Here is a 27,300-nt window from a genome sequence, read left to right as displayed (position 1 = left end):
CTCCTGTCATTTCCTATTGCAGCTCTCCTGTCTATACAGTAGACTCGTCAGTGTGTGGATTTTTTTTACTTGCTTTTTGAAGTAGCTGGTGGTAGGATCCAGGAATCTGAATCACAGAGATTCCCACCAACAGCACAGGAAAAAATGTCATAGCATTGAATTCGACCTGGGCATGCTTATTGCAGCATTATATCTGGAAAAGTTACGCTGTCTTGTGAGGAAATCTGTCTGAAGTTCCCCAGAAAAATAATAGCAAGGTTGGTACTAGAAACAAGGTACCCTAACCACTGTAGCTTTGTATTCACAAGGTAGCCTGTGCAGCCTCCAAGAAATGCTAGAAAGTTGGATAAGAATATATCTGTCAACAGCTGGAGCCTATAAACTGCATCATATTAATGGCTGTGATATGTAAACCTTTTGTCTGTCTCTGCACATGATGTAGGTAGTGAAGGACCAAAGCCTGATGAGCAGCACCCATTACCTTCCTACCTGGAGTACAAACACAACGACTCTATACGCATCTACCAGACAAATTATTTTGCCAGTAGATGTGCTGAAAACCCCGACAGTGACTATAAAAGCTTTGACATTAAGCTTGGAGGAGAAATGGAAAATCTGGGAGGAAGATGTGATCCAGATCAGCAAAAATTCTGCGATGGACCTCTAAAGCCTCGGACTGCTTATAGGTTAGACTTTTGTTGGTAGTTGTGCTCTGTCACATCATTAGGCATGTTGCTGTCTGGATGCCTGATACACTTGAGCTTCTGTAGATTAATAACTGGGTTATACAATGTTCTTTGTGTTTCACTGTGAATTTAGAAAAGCTTTATCCATACCCCTGTTCCTTAGGTACAAACCAGTCCTTCACTGGCATGGGAATGATATGATTAATTATGCATAAAACTCTGTGCAGTGAATAGGTTTATTTATTTCTCTCAACTTGATGGGGAGCTCTCCTGTAGCTGCTAAATGTTTCTTTGGAAAGACTTAAGACCATCAGCTAAGTCAGAAGAGTACTTAACAGGAGAAGACAAGGGTGCTTCACTCAGTCTGTTTGGCACCACTACCCCGCATCAGTCCTTTGGAACAAGGTAGAAAAACCTGGAGGTTATTCTAACCTGTGGCACCATCCCTAGGCTACAGTGACTGCCAAGACCAGGCTCAGCAGTTACGCAGGCTGTGAGACCAAACATGAGCTCTAGTGCAGCTCAGTCACGCCCCTCCTGTGGGCAAATACTCTCCCAAGAGGTCTGCAAGCTGCTCACTGGACTGCCACATGGACAGAAGGCACATGCCAGGCAGTGCACATCATGCCTCTCAGCTTCTTCATTGTCATCAAGACAGTACTACCCTACTGCAGTCTACTTATAAGGGCACATTTTCCAAAAATTCAGTCTGGAAAATACCCATGTTACCAGGAGAAGCAGGAGGACTGTAACATTTCTACATTAGCACAGCCCTGCCCAGCCACTTGAAGGGAAAACATGTCCCCACTGAGGAGGATTTCTGAGTCCTCTCCCCACTGCAGCTTCTGCTAGTCCTGCCTTCAGGCGTGGCCAGGCTGTGTGTGCCAGCAGCCAGAGCCCCATCTGTGACCTCTGCCAGGGTACCTCAGAGCCCTCCACCTATACTAGCTGGGCTCTCCCAGCTGTAGTATTTAACACAAGTGCCTGCATTAAGAACTGTCTGTGGTCAGTGGAAAGGTTTGAGTTATCTCTAAGGGGCAAAAATGAGTTCTTACTTTTCTGCTGTTGGTTCTGAACATCTGATGATCTCTAGCTATACCAGTACTCTTTTTTAGGATCAGCATACGGGCTTTTACCCAGCTCTTCAGTGAAGACCCAAAGGAACTCCCTAAACCGCTCTTTGCAGACACCTTCTTCTCTTTACCAATCACTACAGAGGCAGGTTAGTTTCAGTCTTGTTTTTCAATGACTGTAGCATGTGATTATTTATTGTGCCTCAGAACTATTGTGTATCTAGAACTATTTGCAAGGAGTGGAACAAAAACAGATTGTTGTGCGTGTCCTGAAAGCTGCTCTGAAACGAGGCTGGAGCCATGGCTTATCCAGCCGTAGTTTGAAAATTCAGAGGACTGCTTGATGGAGCTGCTGACAGTAGAGGAAAGGGTGAACACTGTGTGAAGCTACCACCAAGAAAGTTTCTCTTGGTGCAAGAAAACCAAACTCCCATGTAATGGGGCTGTGCTTGCTTTTACTGTGGTTGGGAGTGAAAGATTTTGTGTAATGTTTGGAAAAAAAAAAGGACAGAAAATCAAGGCTAGGTTTTAGCTAAGTGTTTAAATGCCTTACATTTCCTTGTATTTAACCATTTTCTTTAGCTGATAGTAACATATCCCCTGAAAGTTACTGATTCTTTGATTCTTCATTTCTTTTCCTCAATATACATAAATACACTGTTTTGTTTCTAGAGCCTCTGTTTGGAGTTATTGAAGGCGTGAGTGCTGGCTTGTTTCTGATTGTGATGTTAGTGGCTGTTACTGCTTTATTTGTCTACAGACAAAAAGCTGGGTAAGTTGAGTCCCTTTATCAGTCTCTGTTATCGAAGTCAAGTCAAATTATATTCATTTAAGCAATACAATATTTAAAGCATAACTGCAAAATTGGAGAAATGCACTGAACTAGTCAATGGATAAAATCTATGTTCCCCAACGTCTGTACAGACTAAGTATAGAACTAATGACTTACATATTAAGATATCTATAGATTCAAATACCTACTCATGTTAGTCAGAATTATCTCATAGAGGATCCTTGTAACTTTTAGTTTTCAGTAGGAGTCTGAATATTTCTGAAAAACTGGTTTATCATTCAAACTGAATGTCTTTTGTCAAAAATGAAATGTTTCAAATTAATTTCATCTGCATTGTAGCTGCAAAGCTCTTGAAACTGTTCATTTAGACTTTATCATTTCAGTTCAAAAATCTTAAGATGTGGCATTACCTCAGTGTCCAAAAGATTAGTTCAAACTGTACTTCCCATTTTTTTGTCAATTATGGGTTGTATATTTCACATCATAGATGAAATCTTAAATAGTGAATTTTAGATATGTTTTTAAAAAGTGAAATACTCAGTCTCAACTTAGAAAAAAAGCTTTATCCGTTTAAACCATTTTGCATGACTGAAAGAGATAAGACATTATGGATGTGAAATTCCTTGTGGTTTCTTAGTGGTTGGAGACTCCTTCCTAAAGGGATCTGAGGGCCCAATATGCAGAGCTAACCCCCATCACAGGGAGGTCTGCAGTCTGCCTGGAGCCCGAATCAGGGATATCACCAGGAAACTTCCCAACCTGATGAAGGCCACAGACTACTACCCCCTGCTGATCTTCCAGACAGGTGGGGAAGAAGCTGCATCCTGTAGTCTGAGGGGGATAAAGAAAGACTACAAGGCCCTAGGACGGTTGGTGAAAGAGTCTGGGGCACAAGTTGTTTTCTCCTCCCTCCTTCCATTTTCAGGTGATGACGTGGGATGGAATAGTAGGATTGTCTCTATAAATGCCTGACTACAAGACTGGTGCTACAGGCAGGGCTTTGGGTTCTTTGATAATGGCTGGTTTTATAAGACACCAGGCGTGACGGTAATACATGGGAAAGGTTTATGTCGTAGGGGCAAAAGGGTTCTGGGACAGGAATTAGCAGGGCTCATTCGGAGAGCTTTAAACTAGATTCGAAGGGGGATGGAGTAGTAGCTGGGCTTGCACCACTGGGGCAACGCTCTAGTGTTGAGGTAGACCAGGAGGCCTCCCATCCCCCTGGGGTGAAATCGGTGAGCTCAGCTCGCTCCCTGAAAAGCCTGTACACCAATGCAAGCAGCATGGGGAATAAACAGGAGGAGTTGGAAATCCGTGTTCGGTCGGGGGGCTATGATTTAGTGGCAATCACAGAGACTTGGTGGGACGCCTCGCATGACTGGAATGTGGTCATGGATGGCTATGTCCTGTTCAGGAAAGACAGGCCACTAAGGAGAGGTGGTGGAGTTGCTCTTTATGTGAGTGAGCAGCTAGAATGTATTGAGTTCTGTCCAGAGGCGGATCAGGAGCGAGTTGAGAGTTTGTGGGTGCGAATTAAGGGGCAGGCTGGCAGGGGTGATACTGTTGTGGGTGTCTATTACAGGCCACCGGATCAGGATGAGGAGGGTGATGAGGTCTTCTACAGGCAGCTGAGAGCAGTCTCACAGTTACAGGGCCTGGTTGTCATGGGGGATTTCAACTACCCTGATATTTGCTGGGAGGCCTACTCAGCCAGCCATCCTCAGTCCAGGAGGTTCCTCCAGTGCATTGATGATAACTTTCTGATGCAAATGGTGGATGAGCCAACTAGGAGAGGAGCGCTGCTAGATCTTATCCTCACTAACAAGGAGGGTCTGGTTGAAGAGGTGAAGGTTGAGGGCAGCCTTGGTTGTAGCGACCATGAGATGGTAGAGTTCAGGATCTCATGTGGCAGGACCAGAATAGCTAGCAGAATCACAACCCTGGACTTCAGGAGGGCCAACTTTGGCCTTTTCAAGCAATTGCTAGGGGAAATCCCATGGGACAGGGTACTAGAAGGTAAGGGGGCCCAAGATAGTTGGTTAGCATTCAAGGACTGCTTCTTCCGAGCTCAAGATCAGAGCATCCCAGCAGGTAGGAAGTCAAGGAAGGGTAGCAGGAGACCTGCATGATTAAACAGGGAACTGCTGGGCAAACTCAAGTGGAAGAAGAGGGTGTACAGATCGTGGAAGGAGGGGCTGGCCACTTGGGAGGAGTATAAGTCTGTTGTCAGAGGATGTAGGGAGGCAACTAGGAAAGCTAAGGCCTCCTTGGAATTAAACCTTGCAAGAGAGGTCAAGGACAACAGAAAGGGCTTCTTCAAATACATTGCAGGTAAAGCCAACACTAGAGGCAATGTAGGCCCACTGATGAATGAGGTGGGGGCCCTGGAGACAGAGGATAAAAAGAAGGTGGAGTTACTGAATGCCTTCTTTGCCTCTGTCTATACTGTTGGAGGCTGTCCTGAGGAGCCCCGGACCCCTGAGGCCCCAGAAGAAGTCAGGATAGAGGAGGAATCTGTCTTGGTAGATGAGGGCTGGGTCAGGGACCAATTAAGCAACCTGGACGTCCATAAATCCATGGGCCCTGATGGGATGCACCCGCGGGTGCTGAGGGAGCTGGCGGAAGTCATTGCTAGGCCACTCTCCATCATCTTTGCTAAGTCGTGGGCAGCGGGAGAGGTGCCTGAGGACTGGAGGAAAGCGAATGTCACTCCAGTCTTCAAAAAGAGCAAGAAGGAGGACCCGGGCAACTATAGACCGGTCAGCCTCACCTCTATCCCCGGAAAGGTGATGGAACAACTTGTCCTTGGTGCTGTCTCTAGGCACATCAAGGATAGGGGGATCATTAGGGGCACTCAGCATGGCTTCACCAAGGGGAAGTCATGCTTAACCAACTTGATAGCCTTTTATGAGGACGTAACCCGGTGGGTAGATGATGGTAAAGCAGTGGATGTGGTCTATCTCGATTTCAGTAAAGCGTTTGACACGGTCTCCCACAGCATCCTCGCAGCTAAACTGAGGAAGTGTGGTCTGGATGATCGGGTAGTGAGGTGGATTGTGAACTGGCTGAAGGAAAGAAGCCAGAGAGTGGTGGTCAATGGGACAGAGTCCAGCTGGAGGCCTGTGTCTAGCGGAGTCCCTCAAGGGTCGGTACTGGGACCAGTTCTATTCAATATATTAATTCATGACTTGCATGAGGGAATAGAGTGCACTGTCAGCAAGTTCACTGATGACACAAAACTGGGAGGAGTGGCTGACGCACCGGAAGGCTGCGCAGCCATTCAGAGGGACCTAGACAGGCTGGAGAGTTGGGCGGGGAGAAATTTAATGAAATATAACAAGGGCAAGTGTAGAGTCCTGCATCTGGGCAAGAACAACCCCATGTACCAGTACAAGTTGGGGGCAGAGCTGTTGGAGACCAGCGTAGGGGAAAGGGACCTGGGGGTCCTAGTGGACAGCAGGATGACCATGAGCCAGCAGTGTGCCCTTGTGGCCAAGAAGGCCAATGGCATCCTGGGGTGTATTAGAAGGGGTGTGGTTAGCAGGTCAAGAGAGGTTCTCCTCCCCCTCTACTCTGCCCTGGTGAGGCCGCATCTGGAATATTGTGTCCAGTTCTGGGCCCCTCAGTTCAAGAAGGACAGGGAACTGCTAGAGAGAGTCCAGCGCAGAGCCATGAAGATGATTAAGGGGGTGGAACATCTCCCTTATGAGGAGAGGCTGAGGGAGCTGGGTCTCTTTAGCTTAGAGAAGAGGAGACTGAGGGGTGACCTCATTAATGTTTATAAATATGTAAAGGGCAAGTGTCATGAGGATGGAGCCAGGCTCTTCTCAGTGACATCCCTTGACAGGACAAGGGGCAATGGGTGTAAGCTGGAACACAGGAGGTTCCACATAAATATGAGGAAAAACTTCTTTACAGTGAGGGTGACCGAACACTGGAACAGGTTGCCCGGAGAGGTTGTGGAGTCTCCTTCTCTGGAGACATTCAAAACCCGCCTGGACGCGTTCCTGTGTGACATGATCTAGGCAATCCTGCTCCGGCAGGGGGATTGGACTAGATGATCTTTCGAGGTCCCTTCCAATCCCTAATGTTCTGTGATTCTGTGATTCTGAAATAAAAAAAAAAATCAACATTTCCATTACACACAAAACTCTGAAAAACTGAAATTCAGTTCTTTTACTGATACAAGATTAGGTGTATTTTGTTTTGCATTTGCTTTTTAGATGCCAGAATTTCACATTGAAAAAAAACTGTTTTCCAACTAGTCGTAGCTTTTAGCTGGAATGGATTTATCCTTTAGCAATGCTGTTCTTAGGCTCTATGAACAAATTCACTGTATTCCTCTATATGCTATCCAAAAAAAAAGAGGCACATATCATTAGCAATAGTAAATAAAGTCTGCTTTTGCATGTATAGACTTGTGTGCTCCTACACATCTCAGTACATAGTGACATATAGAGCATGAATAGAGTGCAGATTGATGTGTTTTCCACCTTGCATATCTCATTGCATTTTTTTACTGTAGATAAGCTTCAGGTAAGAATGTGGTTTCTTGTTGTGAGTTATATAGCCAGCAGGGCTGCAAGTATACCAGTATGGTTTTCCCTCATCATACATAAAGAGAAAGTGTTCTCTAAGGGAGATGTGTTGAAAGAGGAGAGGGCAGTGAAAGGATGAAAGACAACACTAACCCTATGGAGTTAGCACCACTTCTGCGTCTCTCCCAAAGCCTACTGCTGTGCTGCCACTTGCTCCTGCCATGAACCTGGGCATCTCCTAGAGGCCTGGTCTGCAGAGTGGATGTGCTGGAAGCTGTAGACCTTTTACAGCTCTGAAAATCTACCTACATGTTCCTCTTTGCATATAGAGAATCAAGCAATTTAGGGCCTGTCTTAGCACAGGACACCCTTCTTAATGATAGGCTGGGCTGTGAGTGTTTCAGAGCAAGAAAAATGTCTTATTGCCTGTGCTCGTGCGTACACTCCACATCACTATTACCAAGCTAAAATACAAGAAAGCTCTGTGCTGCAGCTAAGAGCAATGTCACATGATCAGAGCCACAAATCAAAACAGACTTTCTTAAATTCCTTTTTTCCAACTTACCAACTTTTTTTCCAGTATGTAAGTTATGTTATTGACAGTAAAACAGAATACTTTCCTTTTTATTCCAGCAATGGCCACGAGAGACCTACAGCAAGGCTGAGCATTCGCAGGGACAGGCCACTGTCAGTCCATCTGAACTTGGGGCAAAAAGGGTAACACCAAAAGTTTTGTTTCTAAGAGCGCTATTTTAACATGGCATCATGGATGAACAGCCCCATCTGGTAACTCACTGATGAAGTGTTTCTTTTTCTTTTAAAATCATTTCTAGGAACCGGAAAACTTCCAGGTAAAAAGAAAAAAATTAATACCTAAAAAAACTTCTTAATAACCAACTGGATAAATTATGACTGTCATTCATCCTGTGATTTTCTTCCTCCTGTTGAATATTTTAGTCCAATCAAAGTCAGTTATTTTGAAGCACACTTCACCAAACTTCAAGCAGACTCCAACTACCTTCTGTCCAAGGAGTACGAGGTGGGATCCTAACCTAGGCAAAGGACTTGCTTTATGAAGGGGTGGGCTGGCTGAATCAATGGGTTAATGCATTAGAAAGGCCCGCATTTGTTTGTCTTATTCACACAAATCCAAGTAAGTTTGAGAGTCTCACTTGAACTCCACTTGTCATAGTGCAGAAACCAGCTCTTCACTTGGCATAGCATCTTCTGTTTGGCAACCTCTGCCTGATACCTATCTGGCTGAGGTCAGGAGCATTCATTTGTGTGGCACATCTGTGTGATGAAGTGTGGAATGCACCTGCCAGCAATGTGCTTGCTTTAAACCAGTATGATTAGCTATTTAATTTCAGTTTGTTTTTTTTAAAAAAAACACCCTTTCTCTGTCCATGGCCTTTGAGAGCTGATAAGCGTTGTGTCCCCCTGTGTTGTCACATCCTTTAATTATTTTCACCTCACATTTTATTCCTACTTTTTTTTGCAGGACTTGAAAGATGTGGGTCGAAACCAGACATGTGACATAGCGCTTCTACCAGAGAACAGAGGGAAAAATCGATACAATAATATACTGCCCTGTGAGTTTTAGATTTGGTTGTGTAATATTACATCACACCAACTATTTTTCACTTTTTTCAGCAAGCCTAGTGGGAAAGAGAGTGCAGCCTATCCCTTCCCCTCTTCCTGTCAGAGATGAAATACCTCTGACAGCTCAGTTTCTGGTGCTTGGAGGCAGATGATGTATGGCCCTGAATGGCTTCACACAAACCAGTAATTTCATTTCGCACTAGAGGTGTAATGACTAGCATTCAGTCTAGAGAGAAAAAGCTCCAGCTATTATGGGCATTCGGTCACTGATGATAACAAGGATAGTAGATATAACAGTAGGGTTGTTTACGTACTGGGTATCATCCGTTCAGTGCTTTTTGACAGCCTTGCCAAATCTGCCTTCTTCAGAGGGCACAGCAAACCTACTATACAGTGTAGAGCTAGTGTGGTTCTGCATGGTAAGACACATGTGTGAGGTTAGCCCTGTTCTCCTGAGGCAAGACCTGTCATTGAGAGCTTCCCCCTTTAATCTCCTATCTGGCAGTTTTGGAGGGATCACAAGCTGTGCATTGAGGAAGAACACCACATGACTCGCTGCTGCACATGCTGCCTTGCCTCTGGTTGTGGTATGTGCTTGGAGCACAGCCTCACAGCATCTCCTGTGTTCTGCCTGCCATGCCAGGCTGAGGAGCATGCCAGCAACGTACAAGAAACAATGCTTGACTGAGATCCAACATGGCATTATCTCACAAATCAGTGACCTGGTGGCTTAGGCACGCTGAACCGCTCTACAGAGGGCTCCCTACCTAGGGAAGACAGCTGGCCTGCTCACACGTTAGCTCTGGAGCTGTGCAGACCACTGATGCACTACATCTCTTTCAAGGGCAGTGCTGGGCATTGCTCTCCAGTGCAGACCACTGAAGCACCACCACTCTTTCAGAGGCAGTGCTGGGCACTGCTCTCCAGTACAGCACACTGCTGTCAGGAGCAAAGAAGGATGCTGCTGTGGCTCTTTTGTTGCCATAACAAATCCTGTGCAACTCAGCAGGGGAATTTTGGGATATTCTCTGCTTCCTTCTCACTCATCCATCTCCTAGTCTTTGGAAGGCTTTACAGCACTCGTAGATGAAAGAGGCAGTACAAATATAAACAGTTATCCCTCTAAATTAGCCCTCCATATAAAATCCTTGTAATAATACTGCCAGTCCTTTCACAAATGCATTTCTGTAAATGGGAGAGGGACTGAAAATCAAGACCTAAGCCTCTTGTAATCAATTTGTTTCTAGATGATACATCAAGAGTGAAGCTTTCCAATGTGGATGATGACCCTTGCTCAGACTACATTAATGCAAGCTACATACCAGTAAGTGACTCAAGGATGGTATTTTAGAGTCCTCCCTCCAGTGGTAATTTGTCCTTCATCTAAAACTGAATATAAAGCTGGATGCTTAAGGCTCCCCTCTCCCTTCATTTATTCACTTAGCTAGAAGTCTGAGAACTCATTTTGTGGGTCTGCTGAAAGGCAGTGTCTGACTGCCATTAAGTTAACTGTGAGTGATGCACCCAGCACTTAAAGACACTTTCTTGGATTGCTATAGTTATGCAAGATAGCAGGTCTAATTGGCCAAGGACAGATTTTTCAAGTTCACTGTTTTTGTACAGTGTCCACAACAAATGTAGCTATCACTGCAGGTCACATTCTTATTGTGGAGCTGTAGCTCATCCTGCCAGTGTTGGCATCTTGCAGGATGATGAAACTTGCTGAGATTAAAATAATGTCCTTTGCCAAAGAGTTGTGATTGATAATAGCAGTGGCTCTAGCAATCCAGATTTCAAGCCAGAACTCATCTGATTTATTAAAAACAGTAAATAAAACAAAAAATCCCTGGTAGTTCCAAAATTGCTTGAGACTGTGCTGAACAGAATAGAACAATGAAAAGCTCTGACTGCCACAAAAGGAACAGTATTTAGATACACTGCCGCAGTCTCTTCCTTCTCTCTATTCCGACCAGCCTTCTGCTTCCAGGTCCAAGGCAACAATTTAGCTCTCAAAACTGTTGTCCCAGGAAGGGCGTTGCTGCTGCAGAGCCCTGGCTGCAACCCCATGGCTTGTTCAGTTGCTAGATCTTATTTTCTGTCTTTATGGAAACTAACGGAGTTCTCTTCACTTGCAGGGCAATAATTTCCGCAGGGAATACATAGCAACTCAGGGCCCTTTGCCTGGCACCAAAGATGAGTTCTGGAAGATGGCATGGGAGCAAAATGTTCACAATATTGTCATGGTAACCCAGTGTGTTGAGAAGGGCCGGGTGAGCAGTGACTCTTCTTTATTATTAATGACTGTTTTAATGTCTATTAAAAGTTTATGCTTATTATTTGCATCGAACTAATCCCAAAGGCCCCAGTCAAGGAGATACACAGTAAGAGAGAGGAGGTATGATCTAAAGACTGGAGACAGATTAAGGCTGTGAAGTGAGGGTGCAGTGACCATCCCAAGATTATGCAGCATGTCAAGGCTAGAGTTAGGAACAGAGCTCAGTGCTTCTGGTCTCTAATCCAGGACTTCGCTCACTAGTACTATTATAATCCCCTTAAGCGTGCGGAAGGACAACCACCAGCAAAACATGCCTGTTTAGCACATCAGCTCCAATCAACTTCTACTTTAAATGTAAGCTCTAGAGAGCAAATGTTGGTCATTAAATACGTGGAATTCTCTCTGATACATAAGCCCTGATGTAGTAAGCGAAGACACCACTCATGCAGTTAGGCAGTCTTACTGAGTGCAAGTGTAAGTAGGTTATTTAGCTGTCTCAGCAATCCACCTCCCCAAGTATGACCACATCATGCACCGTTTGTAAGACAGGGACTAGATCCATAAAAAGACTAAACAAACTTGAAGTAGTGATCATCTAGTGGCACATATGGGGATATTTCCTTTCAGTTTACCATTTTTTCTTGAGGAGATGGCGAAAGCAGATGCAGGACAGGCAGCCAACTGTCTCCTTCTGCAACTTGCTGGCTCTGAGTGGGACCCCACTGCTGTGTCTCAGCAAGAGGTGAGAAAGCAGGCACTGGAGGCCTAGCTTTCATTCAAGCAGAGCTCTGAGAAAAGTTGGCACAGAAAATGTTGTGGCATCCAGAAGAGGGCATCAGTGAAGTGCTTCCCATTGCCCCCCATCACAAACATCTATGATGAGAACTTCCACTTCCCAGCCCCATGCTAGCCCATTCCCTCCCAGCCCATTCCCATACCAGGCCCTGTTTGTTGAGCTGACGTGGCAGGGGGTGGCATCTCTCTCTGAATTCAGCTGCTGCCTTTCTTCTTTCATCCTCGGGCACAGGAAGTCTGAAGTCTGCTTCTGCCAGTGCTGGATGGAGGCATTGTTTACAGCTGTTACTGACACTAAATCTATCTTTTTCGGTGTCCCTGAAGGTAAAGTGTGATCACTACTGGCCCCTTGACCAGGATTCCTTGTACTACGGAGACCTGATCGTTGAGATGCTGTCTGAATCGGTGCTCCCAGAATGGACGATACGAGAGTTTAAAATCTGCAGTGTATGTTTGCGTTCATCTTTTTTTTTTTTTTAATTACTTGGCTTAAAAACACCTGTAAGGCTAAATTAGGAAGGTTTCTTCTGCTGTAGCTCAGTTGCATCATGCCCAGCTCATCTCTGGTGGCAGCTGTAGCATTTGCTCTGAAGGTGCATGTTGTGCGTGTCCCCTCCTCTCTCATTTGTTCTGATGACCCACACTTTTGTATCCCAACAGGAAGAGCAGCTTGACTCAACGAGGCTCATTCGTCACTTCCACTACACTGTCTGGCCGGATCATGGTGTGCCGGAGACCACCCAGTCCCTGATCCAGTTTGTGAGAACTGTAAGGGATTATATCAACAGGACCCCAGACACAGGACCAACTATTGTGCACTGCAGGTATGTGCAGCAGCAAAACGTCAGTGGCACAGAACCTTTGTGCGTACCCTTGGGAAGAACCCAAATGTTCATTGCAGCTAGGCCATGGGCAGCCACACAACCCGAGAGATAGCTGATGGGCTTAAGTCTCCGGATACATCAGAGCAGCATTCCCAAGGCACATGCACTCGCTCACAACCTCACCCTGGAGATGCCCCAAAAATGATTCTCAGGGAACCACTGTGTCTCTATGGGACCACTGGAGAGCACTGAAGGTGTCAGCAGCTGCCACTGCTCATAAGCTTTTACATTCTTAAATTGCCTGTGAGCTGCTGTTGCAACCCAACAACTGAATCACAAAGGGTTGTTCTGAAAAAGTAAGATATACCCAGGGGTGAATCTGGCTACATATGGATGTTGAGCTTAGCTGGCAGATCCATCCTTTTCCCCCATTCTGACTGAGACTCCCTCTTCTTACTGCCTTCTTATGCTCTTCTGCTGTTGTGCACTCTCTGGCAGCCACAGGGCTGCAGTTTTTCCTCTGCTATGTGACCCACCCCTACACAGGTATACAAAAAAGGCAAAACTGGACTGCCTGATCCGTGATCCACTGGCCAGCTGCAGCAGAATATAGGGTTACAGAGTGAGAGAGAGTGCAGTGTGGTGCTGTATCTTCTGATAAAGCCAAATGCTCACTGGTACTACCTGAATGTAGTATCTGACCCCTCCACCCATTATATGGGCTGAGGCATGTATCTTACATGACCCCACCTGTGTCTGCCTGTACATCATGTGCTGCAGCATGTCAGATGTCTACTGTATCACTGGTAGGTCACCTTTCCTCTTCCCGGCCTCCTGTCTCCAAACCCTTCCTCCCAGCATTTCAGCTACTCGGGACTCTGGGATACTTTGCCTTACTCTGCCTCTCCACAAGACACAAGCCAACTGATCTTTTGGAATGAAGCCTACTGGTTCATCCCTGAAGAGAAGAGGTTTAGAAGTTACACTGAGAGACTGCACCTGACTGTATCTCGATGACTGAGTTAATCCAAACCAGAAAGCAGTACGGGCAGTAGCAGAGATACCTCTACCATCACTATCCTTTGCCCCTTCCTAAACCAATTCCACTATAAAGTGTTTGAAGTCCCAGAGATGCCATTTGAACAATGAGCTTCTCACCCTGGAGATCTGAACTTTACAAAAGCATCACATGAAGACAGTGAATGCTTTGATCCATCTCCTTTTAAATTTTTTGGGTTGTTTTCTTTTCCAGTGCTGGTGTTGGCAGGACTGGCACATTCATTGCACTGGACCGAATTCTGCAGCAGCTGGATTCAAAGGACACTGTCGACATTTATGCAGCAGTACATGATCTAAGGCTTCACCGGGTTCACATGGTTCAGACAGAGGTAAGTTTTGGATAGCCTACAGTACAGCAACACCAGCTGCAGTACGTAATAATCAATCTCTCATCTTAAAGGCTCTCAAAGCACTTCAAAGTTACTCCACTGTGAAATACTAGTTAGATATATTTTAGCTCTGTGAGAATTTCTAGTTCAGGATTGTTTCCATTGGCTCTCATACGGCAGCTCCAAACCATAACAAGTGGTAGCTATGCTTCCTATAGATTTCTTCTGTTGGCACTAGCCCACAATCACCCCAGCAGTGTTACGCAGCAGACACTTAACAGTGCATTGTTGTGTTAGTGCAGTGTCCAGTAAATGAGCTTTGAGCAGAGATAGGTCCTTCAGTGATGGGTTTGGAAGACAAGCCTAAACCAGACAGGTAGATCGACATAATAGGAATGGAGGGCAGAGAAAATTAGATGTACATAATTTTAAAACTCTAAGCACTGTGACCTTGTGGCTTTGCAGTTCATTTTTTATTGAGCTGCTTTGTCATTTTCATTAATGGTATTGGAAGGTTGATCAGCATTCTCCTAACACACTATGCAAAAGCAAGTACATTTATTCGGAAAGTGCAGAAAAAGTACATGTTTGGGATTTCTTTCTGTGCATTTGTAACTGCAAGACAATAGCTTTACACTAATAGCAGCTAAACACTTAGGAGCTGATTTAATGAAGGCGAGTTGTGGAGGCAGTCTTTACATTTTCCCTGTGAACTGTTAATAGAGGAATCAGGACAAGTTTGATGAGTCTGCCTGTAGGTTGATACTGATGGAGCTCTTTATGGCAGTTTGGAAATGAAAATAGCAATGACAGCGCTTCCTGATGTAAAAGTCACACATGGGTGTAAAGAGAGGCTCAACTGGGAATGCAAAAAGAGCGATTTGCTGAAACTATCTTAATCACAGAAGACCTCCTGTTGGAGGGGAGACAGGTTCTCAGCCTGGTCTGGGCATCCTCAGAGACAGATCCATCTCACTTTCTACATTCCCATCAGCCGTAGTCAGCAAAGGCAGACAGGCATCTCAGGAGGGTGGCTGTTTTTCCCTATCTGGAAAAAAGAGGCAACTACCTCAAGAGCCTAAATTTGACAGCAGGCTTATAGACAACTAAAGTTGTGTGATACAAAGCCCACCTTTGGCATGAGCTTGACATGACATCTAAGTCAAAAGGCAGACAGACCCAAGCAAAATATCTACCGCAATAGTGAGGAGCACACCACCTTCCCACTACCAGCACTACATGCACTTCTGCCCCAGACCAGCAGTGGCTCAAGTCTTACCCAGATCCCTGTTGTAACCAGTCCCGCCCCTGGAAGAATTCACAATCAGCATCCCAGAGAGAGGTTGGCAGAAAGCTTTTGCAGCTCTCACATACCCCACGTGAGCTATAACCTGCTTGCAGACTGGCCATGTAGCTGTGTCAGTGCACAGCCACTGAGCTGCTGTATTCTCAGCAAGTCTTATTAATCTGAACTGTCAGTTGCATTTGTGTATGGTTTCTGATTTGGAACTGCCTTTCATCGAGGTAGCTTGGAACACAAGCAATACAATCTCTCATCCTCCTGCAAGAAAATGAAGTAAATTTATCCCAGAGTTTTATGATGATTCAAAGTTTGTGATGTGCAGTGAATTATGAAGTAATTCTTACGTGTTTTTAAAAAAAAAAAGTAAAGGAGGTGGGGAGAGAGGGAAGAAAAGATGTGCTCCACAAACTCCATTTAATGTGTGTGAAGACCCTAGTTCCTGGTGTTATCATTCATGTCTTGGCTTCCACAGGCTGGGGGTTGAGATAAAAGCTAGGTCCTCATCTGCTGATGTGGTGGAAGCCAAAACCAACTGGGGAGCACAGGCCAGCGGATGGGACTGTTTGCAATGAGATGCTCCAGCCAAAGGTCACAGCACCATCCTGCTTGCCATCATGCAGTCACAGTAAAACAGCAGCAACAAAACACTGCCCCTGCTTCAGACTTGGCTGAAAGACGTTTTAAGACAAGAGTCTGCGGCTGGAGATACGCAGGGGAGTAACAGAAAACTGTGTCCATCAGCTCAAAAGGCAGTGGGCTCAGCACAGCAGCTGTAACCCGGGCAGAGAAACTGTCTGCCATTTCAGTCCCAAATGGTCTCTGCCAAAGAAGTCTCCATGCCTTGGCCAACTTTCCACCAAATCAGTGGGTGAGGTGCAGGATTCTGCTCCACAGAGGCAGCAGCCGTGTGTGCATAACAGCCCGCATCCTCACTTTCCCAGAGCCAGAGCACTAAGAAAAATGCACAGAGCAATAGCTGAATTTTTGGGGAAAAATAGGTAAAGATGTGGGGGCAGAAAATGCATATGCTTATTGGAGAAATTGTGTCTTTGAGATAAAGTAATATTAAAAAGGTACACCTTGATATATAAAGATGCTAGGCCTAATTTTGAGGTACCATGCTACACTAATCAAAACCCAATAATGACCCATGTCATAAACCACAAAGAAAGAGTAGCAAAGCATGGGGATTTAACAATCTGTTCTATCAAGGTAGTTTGATAAATAGTGACCCTCCCTATTTTGGATGTGAATCTTATTTTAGCTCCCTTCTGTGAAAGGCACTCTTCAGAAAAGACAAGTCTGTCATTCGCTGCATAGTCAGAAGCAATCTTACATTGGATAAAAAAATACTGCTTTTGCTAGAAAATTTGAGTTCATCAAAGTTCTATTAAATATTTATATATTATGATGAAGTCCTGTGGAAAATATTTCTTTTCAGAACAAAAAAATCAGGAAATTGTTTGTCTCTTCTGTGTACTTCCCTGTACATATTAATTCTGTTACATGGACTTTATACCAAGACATTCAGAAATAGTAGCTATCCAACACAGCATCATGTCAAATTATGCCTTACAGTTGGTAGAGCTTTCACTCATGACATGATCTGTCAAAACACATTATGTTCATTTATGTTTTACTGGTAGCATTTCTAAAAACAGGTGATCACAAAAGTTTACTATATTACTAGTGTGAAAAGGAGATTAATTCTAGAAGTATATTTTCATTTTTAACACCACCCTTGATTTTGCATGAGGGAGTTAGCCTGTAATGATTTTTCACAATACAGAAAATTAAATTACAAAATTTCCCAGAGTGACTTAAAAAAAAATTCTTTTGCAGTGTCAATACGTGTATCTACATCAATGTGTGAGAGATGTGTTAAGAGCCAGAAAACTTCGCAGTGAACAAGAAAATCCCTTGTTTCCAATATATGAAAATGTGAATCCAGAGTATCACAGAGGTATGTGCAAGTTTATCAAATTGTAAAATGTTTCAAATGTAATAGCTCATTGACAATGTAATTGAGGGGGAAAATTGTGCTGTCCCTTGCCATCGATACTTGTTCTCTTCCTGGACCTTCGTTTCTTCACTCCTCTGCTCTTGTCACTCTTGCAATTGCATCTTTATTTTCTCCATTAGTAGTCTTACGACGTCTCTTCCTGCTGCTACCTTACCTTCATGCTCTGCCTGTCTCACACTTCATGATTCCTGTGCTGTTGGGGGAACTGAACCCCTTCCTATCATGATATTGGCTTCCTCCTTTACCTTACCAGTGTTTACACCATCCGCTTTCAAGCACGCTGAGGCCACTGGCTGGGCTCAGTGGGCTCTTCCATCATTCATGGAGTTCAGTTTCTGTCCTGAATCACCCTCATTTGCTGTTGGCCATATAGGTGGCCTTAGGGGACTTCCCATCTGCCTTGACTGGATAATGTAGGTGTCTAAGGCTGTGCTCTTTCTTTCTCCCCCAACTCTCCGTCCTCGTAGGCTCTTTTTCCTAGTCTGTGTCCAGTCCCTTGGCGATAAGAATTGCAGGAGTAGCAAACCTGTCACTAGACCTGCCCTTCACCTCATGTTCTTATGGCCAGAGGACCAGTCTGGAGAAGCTGTAAGCAGAGGTGACCTGTGTGTCCTGGTAGAGCTGATTCCTAAAGGCTGTAGGAATTTTCAGAGTCAGACTGCAGGGTCTCGGTAGCTCTTCAAATTTGGACGTTAAGAATTGAGATTTTATGATGAGAGATCAAAATCATTTTCTTGATCTAGCCTGTAGAAATCAGAGTTGTCATCAATAGGTAGAGTGGGCTTGGAGGAGGCCAAGGACTGAAATAACCAGTGTTCTGCAAGTTGGGAGTGCTAGCAAAAGCAGAGGTGGGATCTGGTCTTTAGCAGTCACATCAGTCACCAACCAGCGCTGCTGCCACATAACCACCTTTCAGAGCACTAGTCAGCTGGCAGAGCTGAACGTGAAGCCACCTGGGTTGTTTTATTTTTTTCTAATCTCAGTTTTCCTTGCTTTCAGATGCTGTTTATTCAAGGCACTAAGAATGTTACCGACATCTGCTTTTGTGACCACATTAGTTAACTAGGGGTTTTGTTTGGGTTTTTTTAATGTATGTATTTCATGCACTACAAAGGTACCAGACCTTTCTGTTGAGACTGTGTATAATTTATTGGTCTGGTGATTTTTTTTAAAGATATATAATTTAAGCGTAATAGATATTAATGTATATAATTGTATTTTGGCATTATGTAAATATGTATTTTTTTCTATATTTTTATATTAATTTTAAGCTTCAGATAATACTATTTTTTTCTTATCACAGTTTTTATGAACTGTTCTACATGAACTATTTTAAATTTTATGGCTAACAGGACTGCTGTATTTAGGGCAGTATTGGCATGTAACACACAGGAAAAATCCTATAAGGAGAGCCTCATTTTTTTTAACTAATTCAGTGTTTGTGAGATGAAATAAGCTACTATTAAGCAAGGGAACAGTAGTCCTGTATAGGAATTACAATGCTACTCTACACTTTAAACTTACTGCTTTTGATCTGATGAAAATGGGTATACCCATAACACAATGACATACCTTTTACAGAACTCATTAACAGCCAAGCACATCAGGGTCCACCTCACTAGAAGCAACTGTTTCAGTCTAATGTGACATAGTAGGAAAATATAAAACAACGTACTCAGCCGTGAAGTCTAGGAGGCCTTTCGCCCCCCACGTGCTGTGAGGGGAGACAGGTCCCACTCTGATTTCTTTATACTGGTTTAAGAGAGCAGAATCAGACCACAGCCTGTGTCTGTGCATTTTCATGTGTGTATTATTGTAAGAAAGGTGTTCAAGGAAACGCCTCAGACATTCATGTTAACAGACCTGTAAGGATGTGAAGTCTGGCAACTTCCATAGCTCATTAAAAACAATGCTGTACCATAACAGCTGTAAAAGTAGAGAGATTATAAATGTATTGAAATAAAGACATATAAAGGTATATATCCCACCGTCTACACAACTGGCTTTGGCCTTAAGCTGCTTGCAGCATAGCTGCCTTGGCCCAAGTGTTGGTCTCCTTTGAATGCCACTTGCTTTCACAAAGGGAAAGTATGGCCCCAGCATGTCTGCATAGAAAGACTCCTCCACTTAGATGCTGCCTGGTGTCACCACCACCAGGGCAGTTGGAATAGAAAAAGGCTCATCAGTAAACCAGGGGATGTAGGCTGGCAGGGGTGTGCCAATCTTCGGATCACTCAAAGCATTTAGTGATTAGCAGCTACAGTTGAAGAGCACTCACCAGGTGTCCTGCCCCGCCAAGCACATCCTCTCTCCTCTGCAAAGAAGCTTCTTATTCAAGGGATTGAATGCTCTGTTCAGCTATTCTTTGTCTTTGTAAAACACTCTTCAAACAAATAGAGAAGAGGCAGTACACCGCTCTCCATCACAAAAAGCAGGATGGGCTTGATAGTTCTCCTTTCATATATCTACCCATACTTTACCTAGAGAAAACTTAGCCCACTGCTGAAGACAAGTGCCTAAATTCTACTTTTATTTTGGAGAGAAATAAATATTTCTGAAGGCCTTGACAACCAGCCAATACACCTCAGTGCCTAACTGAGGATCTACTGTGGCCCTGGGCCAAGACTACTGTGATTTCACCATGACTTGTTGGAGCCGCACTCTCCTTGCAGTAGGAACACCTGCCTGACGATGGCTAGGCAGCTCTGACATGGTTTTCTTAAATCATTCCAAAGCAGAACCAGCAGGACTATGCACATCCATGTCACTCTGGTTCTCCTCGAGAGGAGGAAACAACCTGATAGTCCCTCTTCCTTCCTACTCCATCTGAAGTCTCGTCCTTTCTTGACCCAATATCCTTGTGTGCCTCAGAAGCCAGCCTTCATATCAGCTTTCACAGCTGCTCGGAACGTGTAAGCTTGGTTAACCTTTTAGGTGCCTCTGTATGAAAATACTACTCATTCTTCTTGTACATCCTCTTTGACCCCACACAAACATCAATATTCACCACCCTTAGTGGGATGTGAAGAAGAAGGGAACTAGCATTATAGTGGAAGCCATTTTCACAGAGGGGAATCTAAGCAAAACCACGAAGAAATGTGCAAACTTCCTGCAGGCCCTTTTTTTCTTTGTCTCCTTTGCTAGACAGACTCTAGGTTAGCAAGCAAGGACAAATAAGCATGGCAGCTTTGGATCGATCATTGACCCTGCTAATAACAGCTGAACTTAGGGCATCATGAAAATTTCCATTGTGTTACGTGCACTGCATTTAGTCCTTTCTTTTTGGAACGGTAGCTGAGGAACGAAGATCACCATGTTAGTTACCAGCAGTACAATTACACTGTGAAGATGCACCAAATGTACCCTGTAAATTATCTCACGCTATGTATCACTGTGTCATTTTTTATGCTGAGGGAAATGGAACTCACTCAATAATATGTGATCTGAGGGCAAAAGTCTGATTGTATACTATGTATGCATGTTGTTCATCATTTTCAGAAAGACACACATTGTTCTGCTCTTTCTTTTAACATTGTTTCTCAGCTCCCTCCTCCACAACTACAGAGTTCACAAATCTGCACCCAGAATGATGATGCCGTAGCAGACAGCTATTTTCATCTTTTCTCTCAGCTAATAACGGACACAATTCATAAGCCTCTTCCTCATCATCACTTAATAACATGACAGATGACCTTAAACACTCTGGCACCATGCTCTTGAGCAGCTTTAGGTCTGTACCTGGCCAGGTCACGCGTGAGACTGTACACATGCGTTATTGCTCTGGTTCTGCTTTCTAGTCAATTCTCATATGAAACCAGTGTAAATCCAGTGAGAATAAGTAAAAAGTATCTATGTAGCATTTTGTTAATGTAAGACACCTACTTATCAGTGTAATTAATTATATTTACTGTGCCTCTAAGCTGAATAACAGGACTGATGGGAAATTGTTAATGTAACAAGAATGGACTTGAAGGAGCCTGTGTACTGAACAAAGACAGCTCTTAAGGAAAAACACATCCTCTGCTGAAGAGGATGTTTCTCTTTTGAATGTCCACGAATGATGTTCAGAATTCCCTTCTTGATGTTTCCCAATAATAATGTTATAAAGCAAGGCTAGTGTTGTCGCTGATCCATAAGCTAAGATTTGCACACTTGGAGCCCAGTCCTGTGAATCTCTGCATTGTCCACAAAGCTACCTGAGTACTTTCATGAAAGTCAACTGGAATGCTTGCCTGAAGAATATCATTCCACTTCTGACGCACTTGCAGGATTGGGCTTTTAGGTTAATTCAAATTTTTGTATTGAAAGTTATTTAATAATGAAAAAATTGTAATAAATGTTTTTTTAATCTGTGCAATACAATTACAAGATCCACTACCGATTGTAGAAAAAAAAAAAAAAGATTGTGCATAGCTGGAGTTGATAAATGATATTTTTTGTTACTAATGGAACACAAAAGTGGGTGAGAGAAATAGGCATACTGTGAAGATGTCATAAAAGTGCAACTTTCTACATTTTTCTCTGCTGCTATAGTTATTTATACAGCTTATATACATGCCTAAAATTGCCAGAAATATTATTTTATGCCATGATATACTATGAATTTCCTTTCAGTTGTAGAACAGAGAAAAGAAAATGTGTGAGCTTTAAGTTTATATTAGGTATTATATATGGTTATTTACGCTTTGACTTTGAAAGCAAAAAGTTAAATACTAGACAGACGGGAGTGCAAGAGCACTTAGCTGTGCTCCTCAGCCTGGGAGTTAATATATGGGCTAGAGGGATGAGAACAATAACCATCTAATCACTGTATTAGCATCTCCTCCTAGGGCCACAGATTGGAGAAATGCATCTGACATTCAGAGATACAGCCTGCTGCAGCCAGAGCTTTGCTACCAAGGAGTGGCACGGCAGGTGCTTCCATTTATTCGTGTTTCCTTCAATACTTCTGATGTGCAGTTTGGGTGAATACAATGCAATATAAAGTGATCACCACTCCCCTGATGGCCCCGTCACAGACGTTCAGGCTGTGGAGCTGCGAGCTCTGGGACCCGTCGTCCCAGGAGGCTGCAACCTTGAGTAGAAGATGAGTGTGCATCCCCGTACTGAGGCAGCTCACTGTGGACCCCGTGCCCTCAACTGTCCCTCACAGGCTGACAAAGTCAAACTCCTGACCTGTTGGTAGCACCACTATAGCCAAAGCAAACTGGTCTGTTACCGGTGACCCCACAGGTCAACAGCTAGTTCAGACTGGGATTTGGTTTTTAAGACTGGCAACTGGAGACTAGGGACTAGCTAAATTTAGCAAATACTGTGGAATTTGGGCACATAACGGTGACAGTGATGCTTGTAGATTGGTATGCATGATATTTTGGTTGTTTCTTGGTTTATTTGAAAGCTAAAGAAATATTGTAAGTAAGTAATGTCAAGTAGCTAAATATATATTGCTCTACAGCGGGGCAGTATGTTATAGTGAAAAAAACCACAATTTTGAAATGTGGCTAGCCATAAATTCTTTGCCAGTGCCTGGAGTAAAGTGTCTGAAAAACATCTTCAGCACGTATTCCATTCTCATATGCTATGTATTTACTTATAGTTGCATTCCTAACAAACACTGGGTGAACACAATATTCTGCTACTATTGTCAATTTAATTTATGCATTTGTTAAGTATATTTTTATATTTTTAGCTACAGTCAACAAATCAAATATATTTGAGTATATTTTACACATTTTTATAAATAGTTCATGAATAAAACATTCATTTTAAAAAAATCACGTCCTCATCTTCTGTTTGACCGCCTTTGCATTATGGATTTTGTTGTCCTGCTGCTCGGAGAAAAGGTTGTAAGTGAGTTTGATTTCAAGTGAGACAGTTTGCAGAGGACATTGAATTCATCAGAAGCCTCAGCCTGTTGGGGGAAAAGGGGCTCTGCTGTTGCCCGCTGGCTGGATTAGTGCCCATGCGGAAAGATATCATTGTTCCCTTCACCTCCCCGGTCCTCTACCCTCCTCCTTTAATAAACCAAATACTGTCTGGGTTATACAATGGGTATTTGAAACAACAGTGCATCTTGAACTTGAGTGCCTGTTATTTTAGAGGCATTTCGCCCGGCCGTTGTACCAATTAACACCGCGCTGGATCTCTGTAGTACGGGGAAAACCGGGGGAGGCGCGCTCGCGGGTGCTGGGGATCGGTCCGGAGTAAGCTACTTGATCTCAATGTGAGTATGGAAGCTTCTCGTTTATTAACAAAGAAAGCAGTAGTTATATAGACTATGCATATGTTAGTCGCGCGCCCCGATCGCACTTGTGATTGGTCCATAGGTTTACATATTCAGAGCCGTGACCGCCCCCTCCCCTCCCGGATGTAGTTTTGCTTCCCGCGAAGCAGGCACCACGAGGTTCTTTGTTCTGCTCCGTGCAAGGGGAGTGCAAGGTCGCTAGCTCTGGGCTTAACCCTTGCTCAAAGCCTGGGTTGCTCAGACTGCTCGGTGACTGACACAGGATCGTGCCCCTTCTCACTCAACCAAACCTCTACAGATCTCCATCACTGCCTTCCACCCAAGGATCTGAATCGTGCTTTTTAACAAATACATTTCTTCCCCTCCCACTCTCCACAATGCTTAAAAACCATCAGCATTCTTGTGGGTTCAGGGCACTTGGCAGCAGCGTGCTTATTGCCAGTGCTGTATGTCTGTTATTCCTTATTTGTCATCAGAAGTGTTGGGATGAGTTAATTCTGTTTGTTTAAAAGGAAGAATGATTTATTAGCTTATATTTTGCACTGTCTGAGGGGATGTGTGCTGAAGGGTGAGGGAGTTGTTAGCTTTTCTCTTTGTGATATAAAAGTTTACCTCTGAGCCCTACTCTGTCCTGAAGCCAACGCAGACACAAAAGAGCAGTAATAAAGATAAAATAATGTACACTTAATATCTCCACACAGGAGAAATATGGCCAGCATTGCAGACAAGAAGAAACACAAATGTTTTTAGAGGGTACAGCAAGGAAACTGAAACACAGAAGGTCTCTTCTAGTGTGGCAAGAACACAGTGGTTGGTTCCTGTTAAAATACTGCCAGAATCAAGTTTTTAACTTTGTTATTTTTACAAAATGGACCTGATTTTTACCTGGACTTCATACCTGTGAGCTGGCTGTTTTGTCTGGTAAGTCCTTTCCTATACCAGTGCTAGATAATAATCTCGTTTTTTTTGCCAGTCCCAGTCTTCACTATCAGCTGGTTTCCTAAGCCCTAGAAATAGCTGCTGGTGTCAGACGTCTTATGACAGGCGCTACATGGCAATACCGATATGTCAGCAAATACCACAAGTGAAAATTTCAACTGTTACTAAACAAGCCTTTGCACATCACTCAGGCACAACACCAGTCCCGACCTGTGCAAAAACACCCAGCAGCAGAAGAAGAAAAGGAAAAAAAACACAGCATTCCAATTAATTTGTGGGAAATGTCACATTTTTGAGAAGCTGCGGAAGCCGGACCTACTTTTCTTGTTCTCAGGGACTGGGGGATGCACTCTGCAGCGGCCACCCAAGTGCTGGGAGGGAGGTGGCGGTGATGCCATTGCCATGGTCACCGCCGCAGCAGCTGGGCTGTATGGATGGCTGAGCCACCAATGGCCGCCCCTTTGAATTGATCTGCTGGTTTCCATCCCGCAGCAGCTGCGGGCACTGTCTCCGATGGCTGGACACGCACATCCAGGAGCACACAGGGCAGAGCAAGGCCCAGCGGCACTGGCAGGTGAGGGTCTTCAGGCACAAACAGCCTCGGGGCCTTCATGGCTGCTTGTATCTGCAGGAACAGGCGTGTGTGCCTCACACTTTCTGGGGTCTGGCTCCTGCAGGTGCCTGACATCCTCTTTACACCCAAATTAGGTGCTAACTGTCATTTGCATCATGCAAAACCTCCCCACAACAAGCAGCTTTGCTTGGATGAGGGATGGTCCCTGCTCCCAGAGGCTTGGAGCAGTCAGCAGCACCAAGCAGGCAGGGAGGCACCAAGGTCCAAGGCGGCAAACCTTTTTGCAGACCTCAAAGTCTTTAAGCCTCCAGACAAAACATTACTTTAGCACCTAATGCTTTGCTGTTACAGAGGTCCTGGGGCCCCCAAAAGAGGATGAAGTCCCCCTGATGGCTGTCACTGACCAGGCAGGGTTCCCACCATCAGCACTGGGAAGGTCCATGCCGAGCCCAGCTGCAGGCTGCCCTCCCCACCCCTCCTGACCCAAATTCCTGTCTGGAAAGGTGGCAGGAGCATGTCCTGGCCCCCAGAGATGCTCCAGATGGGTGCACACCGCTTCAGGCGTCAAAGAGAGAGGAAACTACGAGGAAGCCCATCTGGGACTCGGCACCACTGCAGTTTTTCCCTCCATGCCAAGGCTCTCCGTCACTGAGCTATGGGGCCATGGCACATTAGGGTGACTGCAGAGGCATATGGCGGGGTCTCGCTGGCTCTGACAGCCGACAGTGCTGTGTGGCCGCTATTTCTCCTCCCATGGGGGCCCTGGCCAGCCGAGGTCACTGCTCCACTGGCTGCCTCCATTCCCAGGCTCAAGGGCCACAAGCTTGAAAGCACTGCCACCAGCCAGGCTGAGGGTGACAGCCATGGCCTTGTGCAGCAGCTGAATGCTGGGCACCGAGAGTTGCTGGCAAGTGCTGCGGCAGCTGGGCCAGACATTTTTGTACACAGCCTTCCCCGTGCTCATGCCAAAATCCCTGCCAAGTTACACACCGTGTCCTTGCTTGTCTTTGGTGTTCAAGCACCCAGGACTGCGTATATGCCAAATCAATAGCGGAGAGCAGCTGGAGCAGCTACCTCTTACTGAGGGCAAAGGTAGAGTTTTCCTGCTCTCCCTGCAACAATAAGGCCGCACAACCTGCTCGTCAGGTGCCATCTGAGACCTGCAATTTGAGTCCTCTCAGGACAAGAACGGGCCTGAAACCGGGTATTTCTGCCCCTATAAATCTTCACCCATTGCTCAAGGAGAGGGACTGTTCTCTCTAAAAGATGGGGCACAGGCATAAAGGGGTGGGCTGAGCGAGCCCCTCCTAGGGGTACGTGTCTCCCAGTAGCCTGGTTTCACAGGACAGCTTTCATGGATGCTTTTTCTATGGATCCATCTCAGCTGGGCTGGGCTGGTTTGTACCAGGCCTTAAAACTAGACATGTTTTGCTGAGCGATGCCCAACTGCACGCTCCTGCATAGGTCCAAAACCTGGGCAGAAGAAAGCCAATGATCAGGCTAATACACCACCTCCATAAAAACCCGTTGGTGAGTTATCAGGAGCATAAATTTGGCTTTGGTCTGCTTCTTCCTTCTTGTGGAGAATAACGTACATTCTTCAAGTCCTCGTCTCCACTTCTAGTGGAGTTGTAGCATTTCCATCAGCTCAGAAGTTATTGCTTTGCCCCTTGGATGTGGGAGCCAGGCACCTAGATAGTATTGAGTTATACATACCATATACAGGCTGCACTCAAGAGGCACTGACCAAGCCACTGTCTAAGCCTGGCTCCCTCCATCTCAAACCTGTTGTGGCAATCACCTCTGCCATCTCAGGTCTGAAGTGCCTTCTGGAGAAGCTCATTGACTGTGGAGAAAGAACAAACACCAGGCTGCCACCTGATCACACAGAAACATTTCCAGCAGAGAGATGTCTATCTATCCAGGGTAATCGTCCCAGACTGCCCTTATGACTCCTTATCCCCAGGCAGCCGAAGGGGTTTGGAAGAACCATACCCCAGAGGTATGTCTCTCATCAAAGACACAGAAAGTGGTTAGACTGACAAAGCAGTCACCTAAGTAGACATCCATAGTGCCTAATGTAGACATCCATGGGCTTAAATGAACTGGTTACTATCCCTGTATCCCAGTCATGTTTGGTATGGACTAGGAGTTGAGCATCTTCACCCTGCCCAATGGAGGTGGCCCTGGGGCCTCCTCGGGGGCTTCAAACCCTCATAGCTCTGCAGGAGCTGCTCTGTGTT

General features: G+C 44.8%; 1 protein-coding gene across 4 annotated transcripts in view; it reads left to right on the top strand.

The window, feature by feature from the left end:
• Positions 1-23,020, top strand: part of PTPRB (protein tyrosine phosphatase receptor type B) — a 70,283-nt gene extending 47,263 nt beyond the window's left edge. For 2 of the 4 annotated variants that reach the window (XM_068400422.1, XM_068400419.1), the window contains 14 exons: positions 443-686; positions 1,802-1,908; positions 2,432-2,531; positions 7,724-7,807; positions 7,924-7,941; positions 8,048-8,129; positions 8,592-8,682; positions 9,940-10,016; positions 10,828-10,962; positions 12,087-12,209; positions 12,423-12,586; positions 13,839-13,974; positions 17,120-17,240; positions 22,130-23,020. In XM_068400422.1, the coding sequence (XP_068256523.1) occupies positions 443-686; positions 1,802-1,908; positions 2,432-2,531; positions 7,724-7,807; positions 7,924-7,941; positions 8,048-8,129; positions 8,592-8,682; positions 9,940-10,016; positions 10,828-10,962; positions 12,087-12,209; positions 12,423-12,586; positions 13,839-13,974; positions 17,120-17,240; positions 22,130-22,284 (1,637 nt within the window). In that variant the 3' untranslated portion in view covers positions 22,285-23,020. Of the gene's footprint in view, positions 1-442; positions 687-1,801; positions 1,909-2,431; positions 2,532-7,723; positions 7,808-7,923; positions 7,942-8,047; positions 8,130-8,591; positions 8,683-9,939; positions 10,017-10,827; positions 10,963-12,086; positions 12,210-12,422; positions 12,587-13,838; positions 13,975-17,119; positions 17,241-18,299 lie in introns of all 4 variants that reach the window. The other 2 variants (XM_068400420.1, XM_068400421.1) reach the window with 2 other exon arrangements.
• The last annotated feature ends 4,280 nt before the right edge of the window (positions 23,021-27,300 follow it).

Source organism: Nyctibius grandis, chromosome 5 (genome assembly GCF_013368605.1).
Source record: "Nyctibius grandis isolate bNycGra1 chromosome 5, bNycGra1.pri, whole genome shotgun sequence".
In the NCBI taxonomy this organism is placed as follows: Eukaryota; Metazoa; Chordata; class Aves; order Nyctibiiformes; family Nyctibiidae; genus Nyctibius; species Nyctibius grandis.
This window is presented reverse-complemented; position numbering and strand designations above follow the sequence as displayed.